The sequence below is a fragment of the Taurulus bubalis genome (assembly GCF_910589615.1).
Source record: "Taurulus bubalis genome assembly, chromosome: 1".
In the NCBI taxonomy this organism is placed as follows: domain Eukaryota; kingdom Metazoa; phylum Chordata; class Actinopteri; order Perciformes; family Cottidae; genus Taurulus; species Taurulus bubalis.
In genome coordinates this window covers 40,184,631-40,199,731 of record NC_136589.1, presented here as the reverse complement: position 1 = coordinate 40,199,731, position 15,101 = coordinate 40,184,631, and the positions used below count along the sequence as shown (strand labels likewise).

At 43.7% G+C, this 15,101-nt stretch overlaps 2 protein-coding genes across 4 annotated transcripts in view; both read right to left on the bottom strand.

The window, feature by feature from the left end:
- svilb (supervillin b) overlaps positions 1-1,439 on the bottom strand; it is a 46,426-nt gene extending 44,987 nt beyond the window's left edge. For all 3 annotated transcript variants that reach the window (XM_079218576.1, XM_079218574.1, XM_079218575.1), the window contains exon 1: positions 1,309-1,439. The gene's annotated coding sequence lies outside the window, so the exon portion shown is untranslated. The remainder of the gene's footprint in view (positions 1-1,308) is intronic.
- A 6,171-nt stretch (positions 1,440-7,610) lies between these two features.
- jcadb (junctional cadherin 5 associated b) lies at positions 7,611-14,661 on the bottom strand (the record flags this gene model as incomplete). Its single annotated transcript, XM_079237904.1, has 3 exons — positions 7,611-7,645; positions 8,529-12,421; positions 14,336-14,661. 3 exons carry the CDS (start codon positions 14,659-14,661, stop codon positions 7,611-7,613), a joined length of 4,254 nt encoding a protein of 1,417 aa, XP_079094030.1.
- Positions 14,662-15,101: the final 440 nt, after the last annotated feature.

Below are 15,101 nucleotides of genomic sequence, written 5' to 3'. Positions count from 1 at the left end.
ATGTGAAAGATGTTGATGGAATTGAATCTTTGTGATCTGCAAACAACAACATTAAAGAGGAGCTATGTTTCATTATTGCCAAAATGCAGCAAAGCATACATATGCATTTGTTCATCTATATTCTAAACTATTTTAACAAGAAGGGTAGGCCTTCAACAGATTAATGCATGCAGCTGAGTATTAACTGCAAATATGTATTCTTATAAGTAGATGTAAAGAATCCAGTGGCATGGGGTCGAGCACGGGGCCGGGCCAGTAAACCTGTCTGTTCCTTTTTGACGGGTGCAGCAGGTGCAGAGCACCAAGCAACTGTCGTATGGAGCTACATGCACTCACACACACTATAAAAACAAAACTGTGGAGAAATGACGCCCGGCCACTGTTGGAACAACGTGCCAGACCAACACAGAGAGGAAAGATCAGCTGCACACACATGCCAGCAAACAGCCATGGAGGTTGGAATGCTAATACCCGTGTGGTTACTCGAGACGGCACACAGCAACAAGAGGGAGGTTTTTGGTTGTCGGGACACTGCATTCAGTCCTCTGAGGGAGACGATTTAAACCAGACACCGGTCACGCATACTGCTGAGCTTTGGCACCAAAGTTTGAACCTGCCACGGGGTTATGAATGAGTTTCCCAATCTCAAAGCCTCTTAAGTAGCTACAATATGTTTCACTATCTTTGATTCTTTAGGACATGATGCACTTTTCAAATAAAGTAATTCAGATTTTCTGGGGGTTTGACTGTGACACAAAGTGATCCTGATGGTTTACAACATTCACCTGCTGATACCTATTCCACCAGAATGAATGAATAAAAAACAACAAATGGTGAACAATCAAAGACCGAAAGCTAATTTAGTAATTGCCAGCTTGATTTATTGTGTGTACCAAGTCAGGTGTGAGACAACTTCTGTGCATTTAAACATGTTGTTATAATTCAGTATATGTGTCATTAGCTTATCAGAAGCCCGAATATTATTGCAAATATTTTGCTATTGGAAGCTGTTGTAGCTCAAAAGTGAATCGAGTAGCCCAACAGAACAGCCAAACGTCCTTTAATCACTTTGCATAAACCCGAGAGTCTAGAGTTTGCAACTCAACACAAAGCTGAATGATTATCAGATTCATCAAAAAATAACTGTCTGCTTACGTGTGGACCTAATTATATATATATATATATATATATATATATATATATATATATATATATATATATATATATATATATATATACATATATATATACATACACACACCACAGCATGCATGAGATCAAACTAAGAAAGACAAAAACAATACTCACAATGTTTTATCTTCAATGATAGTCCATTTATCCCGTCGGCAGACTTCTGAGATTCTCACTAGCTCCTTATTCAGAGCGAGGCAGATGCTGAGGAGGCAGGAGGCGCAGGTGTGAGCAGGTAAACCCTAAACAGAGGATCCAAAGTCATCCACCGCGAAGCAGGTCCGACCTCAGCAGCAGACAAATATAGCCTGGTGCTTTCCCCACTAGCTCTGCTGCACGGGGCACAAATAAATCAGTGCAGGGACAGCCGAGCGATGAAGAAAGAGAAGCAGGGAGAGCGAGAGGGAGTGGGGTGTGCAGGAGAGGGGTGGAGGAGAGAGACAGGGATGAAGTACAGGAAAGTACACAAGAAGGGGTGCTAGAACGGACTGATACTCCAACAAAGTAGTGATTCTGAACTATTCCAAAAGTCAAAACTGGGGTGTGTTTAAGTCCATTCATGCAAAACCAGGTTTGGGACACTGGTCTGATCGTTCACACTGACGGCGAGAGGCGACACAACATTGCCTCCGAGGGGTTTGTGGAGCGCGTGGCCAAAATCGGCACGGTAACCTCATCCCACAGCAACCATGTATGGGCTGAAGAGAGCGGCCTCGATAGATGGGCATCTGCCATAAATAGCCGGGAAGCGTCGGGCTCCCCAGCGCAGGGGGACCGAATCAGCTGCTAAGCTGCAATCCGGCCGCACAGTGTGATCCAGACTCCGCAGGGGCTTCTGTGCTGCAACATCGGGGGTCTTTACGGCACGGAGTCAACACATTGTCATTACACAGTTTGTTAGTTCATTAATTTTAGACAAATAATAAGGCATATTACAACAAATACTGGCTCATCCGTTTTATAAACATCGCTTTAAAGGCCCAAACTGACCCAATCTAAAGAGTTGAGCCTTAGAGATAAGGATCCTTGCCAAAGTACTCGTTAAAGGACAGCTGTTGAGGTGCACTAAAGAGGATCTCTTCTCTGCTGATGTAAATATTTATGAGAGGTTAAGCAACTATTGTTCACCTCCAAAAATGGTAATGGGAGCGAAGCCGGCAAACTATTTATTTTTACATTTATTTCACAATATGCCTTTGATAATATATACAATAAATATGTAGGCATTAAAGTCAATCAAATAATTTGCTGAAATAACATTGCCATTTTATTTTAGAGAAAGAAATGGCAGCTTGTTGGAATTCAACAATTATTCTACCTATTAGTTTGGAATGGTGCAATTATACATCTATTATAAACCGTGTAAAAATAGGCTGCTTATGGAGTGACAGTGACTTTCGCATGGGCACCATTACATGCTGTACGCTATATTTAAAAGGACTATAAACTGTAAAAGGTCTTCTCTGACAACATCTTCTAGAAGAATCAGTGTTTTTTAGTGTTGTATCTTTATAGTTTAGCTCCATCTTGTGGACATAGTAAGCACATACCACTACATGCAATCCGTTGCTTCTTCCTACAGGTGTTTAAAAACAAAACAAATATAAGCGTAATAAAGTGCTCTACTCTTCTTCCCGAGGACTAGGGTGTGGTTGTAGAGAATGCAGTCTGTGCGCAAGAAAGGATAACTGTCACTCGACCAATAATGGAGTGACTTATTCCCCGAGCAGCAGAGGCAGCTTGGCATGCTTGACAGCAGGAACAAGAGTACAGTAATGACAGATATGTGGTTTACTTACGGTGGTATGGCTTGACGGAGACAGCTGTGCTGACGAGGGCAGCTGGAGGTTAATGGCAGTGAGATCTGAGGAACAGAGGTAGTGGGAAGGACACAATGAATCCACAGCTAAATTTAAAAAAAGAATAAAAAAGTGTGATAAAACGTACTTTACTCCATAATTAGACAGTCAAATGGTAGCTAGTAATAAAACAATACTAGTAAAAGTTGTTTCCTATTTGCTATTAAATGTGTTTTAAAAAATAAGTGAAAATGTGTGGGTTATATTGTGCTATTCTGGGGTTTTACCTGAGGAAGATGGTCAGCAATGGTCACCGGCGGCCATTTTGAGCTTGCGGCTAACGTCACGGGGTTTCCTTTCCATGGCAACCCGGAAGCTGCGGTTCCAATAAACCCGCCGGGTTTGATCCGTGTTGAGCGACAAAGGTAAGAGATAACAAACATACCATGACTTAATATGTTGTGAAAAACAACTTGGGATTAATCCAGAAATCGCTGTCCTCCTATTTGGGGCTGACGTTAGCTCAAAACACGAAACACAACTAATCATAGTTTTAAAACTGTGTAATTATGCTGAATAAAAGCCTCTTAACATCTCTGAAGGTGTTTATCCTTCAGGCCAAGCTGGTAGACTGGAAGCACCAGATTAATGCAGTATTTAAACTATCTTTAACACTGATACAGTGATTCTTTAAACAGACGTATTATATAGTATATATATGTTTTCTTTTAATTAAATTGTTATTGGGCTAATGAGAATAATTAAAATGGCTTTAAGAAATATGAGAAATATGATTTAAAGCAGTATACTTTAACATTAGCCTTAATTAACCATACAAATAATAATAATAGTAATACATTTTATTCGTATAGGGCTATAAATGGTACACAAGGCACTTTACATGGTAAAAACAAACAACAGAAGCAAATCAATATCAAAGTACACAAGAGAGATGGCATAACAGTAAGAAAAGAGAAATACTATTATGTGGTCATAATTTCAATAATGTTACTCTGGAACACGTGTGTAAACATACATGTTAATAAATTATTTATGTGGGTTTGATAATATATGATTGTTGTAATTTATATAGAATTGATTATAATTTGTTTTTCTTGTCATCATCACCAATGATGAAAGAACTGTGATGCAGACATAGCTCCATAATGTTTATATATTAGTACTGGCTGTATTGTATAATATGTTGTATGGCTTCATATCTAATCATTATATATCCATATTTAATCATTATATATCCATTGGCTAATTTGAGGAACATGAATAGAAACTAAAACCATTTAAAAAATATATTGCATATGTTGGGGAGAGGAAGTTATGTAGTTTACAAAGAACAACACAAGTATTTCCCCCAGTAACCTGATAAGAGAGCAGAAACAAATCCTGTAGATGTCCCTGAGGCAATTGATCACAAACACAACTTTCATGCAAAGAGTTTATTTATGAATCAGACTGCAGTATCATACAACAGTAGCACAATCATATGACTATGGATTATGCTCATATTTATAGATACAAAGATAAAGGCATGTCTTAAAGGAGAAAAAAAATGAATGAGTTTTTTTTTATTTACTCTAAAAATAGCTTTTAAATACTTGGCATAGTTTTGTAAATTAAATTATGAAACATAATGTTTGCCCAGTGGTTTTACTATTGGAGTACCAAATGCAAATATACGTTATGAAAAACATTTTTTTTCTCCTCTCTCTTGCATTTCATGCAAGGAAGAAAAAAAGATGTCAGTGAGTACAAAAAAGCACTTAAATCTCATATGAAAATAGAAAATATTACAAGTGTGCATCATTGCACATGTTGCACATAACCTGCAGTACAAAAAGTCAAATGACACTATGTTCAAGTGTACCTGACATGCCAATTATTGGGGGGCGTATGTACTGAAATAGCTATTTAAATGTCGTCGGGGGCAGTTTACACACAAGACCAAGGCTAAGCCTTTCAGCCTGCAAAATGAATTGAAAATGAGATGTGTCAGTAATTATGGGCGTGCCAGCTTGTCCTCCCTGTGATGCTGACTGTGTAGTTGTCTTGAAACACTGAATCTCATCCTGTACTTTTTTTCTAAATTATGCTTTTTTGTATTATTTGAAGTTCACAGTTTTGATTCAATGTTCCCTACAGATAAACGGCATGAAGAGCAGAAACTATCCACAATGCTACTGTACCTCTCCAGCCAGAGGGATGGCAGAACAGTAAGTTGTTTGTAAAAACCTAAGGTATGAAACAGTGCTTAGTAGGTTAATATTTGGCATTGCCTGGAGTATAATGTAATGCACACATAATAAGGCGACATGATTATTCCAAATTTACAAGAAATGTTTGAAATACAAGACAAAGTTCTGAGTTGATAAAATGCTACAACTGTAAAATGCTACATAACAATTAGGTGATACTTGGTAAGTGATTCAACAGTGATGGTTTACTACAAATCTGTCAATACATTAAACCAATGCAGCGCTGCTGTTGTGGGAAAAACCACGTAACTGCACACTTGTTTTTATCCACAAGATTATGTAATTGTTATCATTAATTCAGTTTTTAGTAATGATTTAAAATGTATCTAAAAACCCTTGTACTAAAAAAAAAAGTTTTAGTATTTTCTTTTGCAAATTCGTGGTTTTTAGCCAAAAATAGCATACTGCATTGTATCCTTTAGTGCAATAAGTGTTAGGGACGGCAGAACATTTCACACAAAATGAACCCACAGTGGAATGACAGAAACAATTAAAGAAAGGAGGAGGTTCGGAGCAGAAGGAGAGAAAGGAAAGAAAGGGAGGGTGATAGGAAGAAGAAAGAAAAACATTTCCCAATTTTATTTCTAAAAATGTTTCGAGGAACCAACAACAGAACAATACATGATTTGAATTGGAAGACATACAAAGACAAAAATAAGACACCGGTCATGTCTGACCACCAACACAGGAAATACAGCAGAGATGGATTGATGTATCGAATATCACGAGGACTGTCCAACATTGACTGTTAGCGTATGAAAAATCACTATCAAATAGGAAATCATGGCACAATCAAAACGTTTCCACCACATCAACACCGGTGATGATGAACCCTATCGCCCACTGAAACTGAACCGTGTGAACAAGGCACACCACAGGGCCACCCCTTCTTATATCACTCTGTTAGATTTTAAAGCACTAGAAAATTATGTATACTCTCGGTATGATTCTATACAGACATATGATACTTTCAGCTTGATATATAGGTGTGGAGAAAATAAAATGTCATGGTTAAATACAAAATATCTCTTAAAATATTTAAAATATACTTTATTTTGTACATTATGCAAACTGATTAACAATTCGATGATAACAAAAATAAATCTTCCGTTTTTTGCGATACAGACGTATGAACATAGATATATATCATGAAGTAAAGCACCCACCCCGTGAAGCGCCCATATACCCTGACACGATTCCGTATCCCTGTAATATGATTTGAATGACACGTTCACATTAAAACTCCTGACAATGGTTCCTACAGGTAGCTCCACTACACCACTGAGCTGTTTGTACAACAATATTGCTCTACCTATCTTTTTTTGTTTTGTTTTTTTGTTCTTTATCCCTATATCCATCTTTTTAAGTTTGCCAAATTCGCCAACCACCACTTGAACTCAATCCGTGCCTTTATTGCTTCCTGAAATTACCTGGAAATGGGAGCTAAACATCGGATTGATCAGAGGACTAACACACACCGGGTTAACGAAGGCAGCGCTCCCTCTCCAGCGTAGAACCAATGTAACGTATAATAGGTCACTGGTCTATCATGTCATGTGGTGTAGAGTCACTCTTCATTGAAGAGCTCTATGGGTTTACGGTTGCGGTGTGTACAAAAGCAATGAGAAAAAAAAAAAGAAAAGAAAAAAGAAAGGCTGATTGATCTCATCTGAAAATCAAAACAGTTCTTGAGCCAGAGACAGTGATGTCCAGTTCTAAAACAGGCGTCGCCTCGCCACGACAATCAGATACGCAGTTTATTTTGGTGTAGTTTAAATGCAACAGAACAGGTTTGTGACAATAACCCTTTTTTTAAGTCTATGCTAGGTTAAACAGAAACGCTTACATTCATATCCTCAACAGCTCGCCCGTAAACAAACTGAATCGTTCAGTATGCGAAAAATGTCTTGACTGTATTCACTATGGACATTTTCAGAAGTTCTAGTATGCACGACAGAATTGCATAATGTCTGCCAATGAGAAAAGCATAGGGGGGGGGGGAGAGAGAATAGAAAGGACAAGCCGCTACAAGAAGACTAACTAGTAAAAACCCTATAAGAGGATGGGCTCGGGGGATGGAGGACGGATGGGGTTGTGGGAAGTCAGTCTGGGAAGGCTGGGCAGGGATTCGAAGTGGAAGTTGCCCCACAAGTTAAAGGGGCACCTCCCTTTGGCAGTGGAACAGCACTCTTAGTAGTCAACGCAGCGCCGAGGGTGAGGGTGTACACAATGCTCTTGTCGGACAAGAAGGCCATTTCAGTGTCAAGATGAGATGAAGGCATTCTAGTAGGCAGCCAGGTCACAGTGTTGGAGCTAAAAACCTCAGATGGAGATGATGGACGCAGTCTTTCTACCCTGTCTCCACTCGGCTGGGATCGTGGGGTTCTGGGACGTAAAGAAGAGACATTTTCATTCACAGAAAGTGTATCTATATCTTGTATTGTATTATATTGTTCAACCAAATGATCTACAGCAGAGAAGGGTAGTGAGGTACAACGTGTTCAAGTGCGCTTTGCATTTATTTTCTGTTTATTCCGGTGACACAACTGTCAGTGATGGGGAGGGGAGAAGACTTGCACTATCTTTGGGCACTGACACCACCTTGTGGAGATGTCTTTAACAGCAAGGCCCTTTGGCAGTCTTCTCAATTTTGATAACTTGCAACCTGATAATCTAAAAAAAGTGTTTTTGTACAGACTTGTGCTCCTTAACTTACACAAGACTATAACAGTTCTTCCAAATTGGTGTTTTTACGATTGGTAAGGAAAAATGCCTATAAAGTATGACAAAAATACTAAATAAATAATGTTTCCCTCATCAATCTTAACACAGTTTGATGTCTCCTTTACATAATTAAACCCAAAGCACAATTTTGGTCGCATTGTAGCATTCAATAATCAGTTTCTAAAAAGCTTATCATTTCCTATCAATGCCTATAAACATAGGCATAGCATTTAAATTAAACTATCACATTCACTCATGGTTTAGTCTGCAGTCGTCCTGAAGCATGCATAATACTGTGGATAGTGACAGGGAAATCATACGATGCTTTGAACCAATATTTTAAATAATTGTATTAGTATTGTCCTTTTCTTTTTTGGTTTGATAGTCCACCAAATCTGTGTGGACCAAGAATCACAAGGGAAATACATGTTTTTTTTGTTTTTTTTACCCTTGATGAAATGTTCAAAATGTGGGTGCGTTTGTAAAGCTGTACAGATAGTCCTCTAAATGTGGCTTTTAATTTCCTCTAATGTTCTTATCTTACCTGAGAGAGATGACTCCTCATCTTGCAACACTGTCTCCTCAGAGACCTGCTGTGAAGGGGTGACCTCTTGCTCTTGATCGTTCTCCTCGTCTCCCCGAGGAGCAGGGTGGGCCTCCTCCTCTTGTTCGTCCTTGCCCTCCCCCTCCACCTCCCCCTCCCCAGAGTCAGTACTCCTGATGCTGAGGCGCCTCACACGATACATAACGTCCACCTCCCTCATCCGGGCCAGGTGCTCCACTGCCACGCGACCTGGAGAAACAGCCAGCTTGGTCTGCAGCGCTTCCATTCGCTGGGCGGGGCCCTTGCTCCTCCTCTCCCCCTCCAGGCTAAGAGACAGCCTGCGGTCTAGGTTTGGGGGAACCGAAAGCGGCAGCCTATCTGGCGGAAACTCCGGTAACCCCGGGTGGTCTCGCCCCAGATGAGTCCGTACACCAAGTCTATGTTCCGGAGTAGCAAATGGCTTCTTTTCTTGCTCCTGCTTGTGATCAGGCAGTGTGCTGTCTTGTCCCTCACACTCACTTTTCACTTCAGCTGTCTGTTCGTCTCCAACGCCCTCCAGTGTTTCTCCTGTGATGGCTTCCTTCTCTCCTACTTCTACTTCCTTAGTTGCTGTTTCACTAGCACTGTGTTCCCCTGTGACTTGAGAGTCTGCTGCCGCATCGGTTGCTAATAGTGTGGTTGCGCTTCCCTCCTTAGCTTCATTCTTAGCGATGCCCTCTGCAGAATTATCGTCCAGGTTTCCTGCCTGAGCATTGTCTGTTTTGTCACCCTCTCCCACATCGTCCTGTGTCATTGAATGCTGCTCCCTTGTTTCAGCACACCGGTCAGACCCTGACTGATTCAAACTTGAGTCCTTTGGCTCCTCCGTATTTGTGTCTTCTGCTGGACTTTCTGAAGCAGCGCGTCGTGGTGGACTGCCGTTTTGATTGGACGAGCTGTCCGAGCTGTTCTCCTCGTGAAGTGGAGGCAATGGGCCCTGTCTCATCTGATTCTCGAGCTCTCTTTTGCAAATGGGGCAATCCTCCTCGGATTCAGCACTGAGATCTTGAAGAGTCTCTGCGTCATTAGGTTTAAAATTGCCCGCGGACGCTTTATTGCCATCCGCCGGGTCTCTAGGGTGACGCAAAGTCTGGCATATGTCCTCATAATCCGGAGGACTGGTGAGCGTGGAGGCGTCCTGCATTGGCTGCCTATCTGCCCACGGCATCTCAGCTGCTGCGGTGTGCGTTGTTAGACTGAAGTCACAAAGTGGTGTCTCGATGGGCTCATCCGGCAGGTCTAGTTTCACCGTCCTGCCATCATTGCTCCGTCTGCGCGAAAGATGTGTAACAACCCTGTATTCTCTGAAACCTGTCTCCCGAGGCGGGACGGGGAGCTCCTCCCTAAGCTGCTTGCTGAAGGTTACCGACTTTGTTGCGGGCCTGGAGAAGGCGCTCTTGACTTCCCTGTATTCTGGGTCAACAGACCAGCTGACTGCACTGCGCCTAAGGCTGCTGGGTTTGTTGAGAGGTTCTGATGTCAATCGGATTTTGATACGCTCCGGGATTTGAACAGAACCATCTGGGACTTTATTGCTGGCAGTGCCTAGCTCCAAGATGTCTTTGTAGGCCTCATTAAGGTCCTCTATGCACTTGTCCACACTGGGCGGTTTGCTGCTCTGCTGCTGTTGATCCTGGACTTCTTTTTTGATGGTCTCCAGCTCTTTCACAGCGTCCCATGGACGCTGGCTGACCGGTTTCAGCAGTAACTGCTCAAATGACTCCTGCCCACTATTTGCTGCTGGTTTGGTCTCCTCCACATTTCCTGAGGGTGTTACTGCTGGCTGCGGAGCTGTGCTCTTGTTCAGCTGGTTGGAGAAGGTGGCGGTCAGGGAGAAGGCGCTGTTGCTCGACAGTTTTAGGCTCTTCACTCCCTTTATAGGAAAGCTGAAGGCAGTGCCCACTACAACGCTGCTATCAGGAGAGGCTTCAGTGCCAGGAGGGACAGGATCTTGTTGTGCTTCCTTGTTTTCAGAGTCAGGTTTTTGAGGCTCTGGGGTAGTTTGTGTCTCCTGGTCTCTATACTGGTTTGCAGGCCAGGTTCCCGACAGTTTCATCTCCTTGTAATGGTTTATCTTAGGGGGTCTACATGGTACTCTTTTAAACATTTTGCTGCTCGCTCGACTGCTTGTTTTGCTGCTCGCTATGCTACCAGTAAGTGCTTGCAGCTCAGCTTCAGCTGAAGATGTGCTTTGGAGACTTTGGTTTGTTAAATGGCCAGTTTTGTTCTCACTAGGACTGTCCGCTGGGTCTGGTGACTTCTCATTGTTGTTATTCTGATCACGGATTATCCCAGTAAGCTGCGGAGTAACAGGTACAGACACTAAACAAAAAATTGTCTCACTAAGTCTCTTTTTTAGATTCTTGGATTTGTCTTTCTCTGGTGGTTCAGGTTCAGATTGTTTGTCCACCTTTTTTACCTCAGTCACAGTTTCAGAGACACCCTGGTCGGCCGGCTTGCATGGGGGAGGTGGTGGTTTACCCAGAATAGATGAAGGAAAAAACTGACTGCGGTTTTGCTCAGGCCCTACACTTTCACTTTTTTTGTTTAATCCCCTGTTGCACCATCGGATACTGCTGTCGCTGTCAGTGAGAGCTGTTTTGCGGGTGTCGGTATTGAGAGTTGACCCCTGTTGGGGAGGAAAGGCACTATCATGTGTAGATTGTCCTAAAATCTTAGCGGGCAGAATCTCTTGATGATCTCTGTTGATGTTACGGATCTTGTCTGAGTCAGTGAGAGAATTCCCGCTAGGCCCTCCTGAGATTTGCTTCACTCTTGGGTCTTCGGTGGGTAATTGACGGGCATGACCTGGTTGTTCTTCGTGTCCAGAATGTAACAGTTTTCGATAGGACGCTGCACGCTCTCCATAATGTTCCAGCCATGAACCTGCCTGTCTGTAAAACCACCTTCCAGGATCTGAGCTGGGCATCTGCAGAGCTTCCGCCCTCCATCTTAGGTTCGCCATTTCATTGCGGTTGATTGAAACTGCTCTTGGGGGCGGGCCTCTTCTATAAGATGGGGGTGGGATGTAGCCTGGTGGCTCCATTCCAGTGATGGAGTGTTGTGCGAAATAGTCTTGTCTCAGCTCCCCACCCCTTGGATAGAAGATAGGCCTCTCTTTTTGTTTGGCACCCTGGTCTATAGCAAGCATTTCTGCGCTACCCCTAGTCTGCTGGTGAGTCTCATATGACGGAGGCTTTAAAGGCCTGCTGAACCTGGGCTTTGGTAAAAGTGCAACATGGCTGCTCGGCCCTGCATTCCTACCCCACCGGTCCCTGACAACAGCACCACTATAGATATACCTACTATAGGGTCCAGAGAAGACGGTGCTGCTTATCCTCTGCTGTCTATCAGGTAGGCTCGGCCTGGATGGAATGAGCTCTCTGCTGGCAGTTCCATCAGGTGACAAAACTCTGGGGAGAGACTGAGACTTTGCTTTAGTTCTTGGGTGAAAAAAACCCTCAGGTGTCCTCAGGCGGTACTGGTCCTGAGCCCACCTCTCCCCGTCCCCATCGGACAGCTGCCTTCCCAGGCCCACAGCAGGCCTCCACTCCTCTGTGCCGAGACTCTGGCACTTCCTCTCCCCAGTCACCCTTAGCTGACCGGGGGCGGCATCCAGGTCCCTCAGCCAGGAAATGTCCTCCCATAGCTGCTGCGCTTGCCTCTCTGCTCTGTGTTCCTCTGCTGCAATCAGGGCCTGTGGCCTCCATGCGCCAGCAGAGGCCCTCAGCTCCCTGCCATCAGCATAGTCCAGGAGGATGCTAAAGTCCTGACCTCGCCTCCGCCAGTAGGAAACGTCCCTCTCGTCATGGCTCAGCGGCTCTGAATAAGTCAAACTGGGAACATCGTAGAACCTGCAAAGACAGAAAAGTTCAGCTTGAATAAGATATTCAGAGTGTCACAGAATGAGAGTGATGAGGCGCGCTCTGAATCTAGGTTGACACTTGCAAAACAGTTGCAAGACGAGTGACATTTGACTCACAGTCATTAGGTATGAACACAGAATAGTGTCTGAAAGGCAAGTTTTCTGGTGTTCCATCGTTTTAAAAGAAACAATGAAAAGACGCTATATTTTCAATAGACAAACTTTCCCAAAACAACACATGTCAGTCTCAAGCATGTCTTTTGGCTTTGGCAGCATTGGCTTTCCAACTGAACTTATGAGACAGAAGTGCTGAAGTCAGCGGCTCCCAAGTCCCTTGAAGAAACCATGAAATTGTGATGCTACTGCAATATGATCTGCATATTAAATTGTGCTGACCTTATCTTGTAAGCTGGTCATCTGGACTGCGACTTTGGCTCCTAGAGAAAGTCTGAGCAAAGACATCCCATAACCTGGGCTGACAAGATAGCGAAAGGACCTTTTTTCCATTCGATTAACTGATCCTATATAGCTCGATCAGCAAGACCAATATTTTAGGAAATACAGTATGACTGACCGATAAACAATACTGCTTCTCATGAGGAGAAAAACAGAAGAAGGAACCTTTTTGATGTTGTTCAAATATATATTTTCTATCACAAGCTTTAATGTACTTTTGGCACGCCTCAAAACAGTCGTGTGATAAAGCAGTGCCACCTGGAGATAATTTTAGTTATGGTTCCAAATGTACCTCTTAGGTGCAGGATATGGGTGTAATGCTTATTGCACTGCCAACACAATTATCTTAGACATATCACACTTCATCATAACAGACCGAGTCTACAAAAACAGAGCTTCACTTCTTTGTGTTTCATAGGGGCTCATTTTGATATGTCGTCATTTTGCAATTTTTCCCAAGCAGTTGTGTTCATTTTCTAAAGCAGAAGAAACACATTGATAACCATGAATAGGTCATCCGCCACATCCAACTACGTTATAAACTGCCCTTGATGACGGTCAGCTATAATATTGAAACGAGGGAGTGCGGGTTTGAAATCCTCGATGAAATTCAAACGTTACCATCAGGTCTTTCGATTGATAATAATGAATCAATAATCGCATTTTCTCAGGCTCGTTAACACTGATGATACAACCACGTCATGTGGGAACGATTTGCAGTAAACAGTTCCATGAAAGAAAAAAACTAGTAAATGCAAATGTAACCATAAAATATATCATGAATACATATTACAATATAAGTTAGAAAGATATCTGCACTGCTCTAAATGGCTGTGTTAGTCACCGTGCTCATTCATTTAAGCAGCAAAGTCAATGGATCATCCTCAGCAGCATATGCTACTGTATGGCTGAGGGGAGCCGGGCTGTGCACACTTGCCCAGCAACATGCTTACATCACAGAGCACGTGCTGCGCGGGATTCAGTGTGCCAGTGTTTATAGTGGAGTGATTACGCGCCTGTCTTGAGGCATGTTCAGTTATGCTCAGTTTGCTCACTGTCTAGTGCCGCTGTTTACATCTGCCTGTCTGGAGGCCGCGGAGACGACGCCAGAGCTCGGTGGCGGGCCCTCCGCGGAGACACGAGCCGCCTCGCCGCGCAGGCACGTAAAAGACCTCAAACCAATGCAAAGGCACCTTTTCATAATTCCTCATATCCCAGCGTAAGATGTGTCAGTGGTGCTGCTGCAGCCAGAGTGTTCTGCGGCTCTGGAAGGAGGGGAAAGGGAAGAGGAGGGAAGGGAGGGAAAAAAAAACCTGCGCAGTGCAGACTCAGTTTGCATGCAATACCGAAGGGCCCCAGTGAGAAGAGGGGGGGGGGGGGGAGGGGGGGTAAGGGGGAAAGGAAGGAAGGTAAAGGGTGTGGGGGATCGCAAAATAAACCCACTCACCCACTATCTGTGGCGAGAGAATCACCCAAGGGCTGAGCATCACCTAGGATACCGATGCCGAGTTCTTTCCTCCTTTGGATCCTTTCCCCGCTCTCGTTGTCTGTGGCGGGGTAGCCCTTCACCAGCGCCTGCCTGCTGCCGTAGATGCCCGTGATAGACGCTCCCCGGTCGGCCTCGTACCCGTTCAGCGTCCCCCGGCCAGCCCTGTTGTCCACGAGCTCACGCTGGCAGTCGGCGGGGCGCTTCTCATAAGGCGTGGCCGACGGAGGGCCGCTCTTGGGCAATTTGTATCCGTGCGAAATGAGGAGGTCCTCCACGCTGTACATGGTGGTGGCTGTCTCTCTCTCTCACTTCTGGGCAAGAGGGCAAAGGTGGGTGTGTTGCCTTGCCTTATGCGCAGTGCTGCTGGTGGGAGCTGGAGCGCGGTTGCTCAGCAGAGGCCATCACTAAGGGAAGGACACAAGGGAGGGAAGAGGTAACATGTGAACAAGATGATTTTTTTTTTCTTTTTGCTTGCACTTAAAGCGAGGACGCGTCATTTTGAGCACGCAAAGCAGATGTCAGAAAACACAGATGTTTGTGGTACCTCTCCAGATGTGTTGAGGCGTTTTCCAGCATGGGCTCAAGGAACATTGTCCTAAATTAAACATGAGCATGTCCTAATCATGGTACAGTCATTTGTGCAGGCATAGCTGTGTCTCTGGGATGTACATCTTTTTTTTTTACTCCAATTTGCTTTCCTGAACATGTATTCTCTCCCAAATCT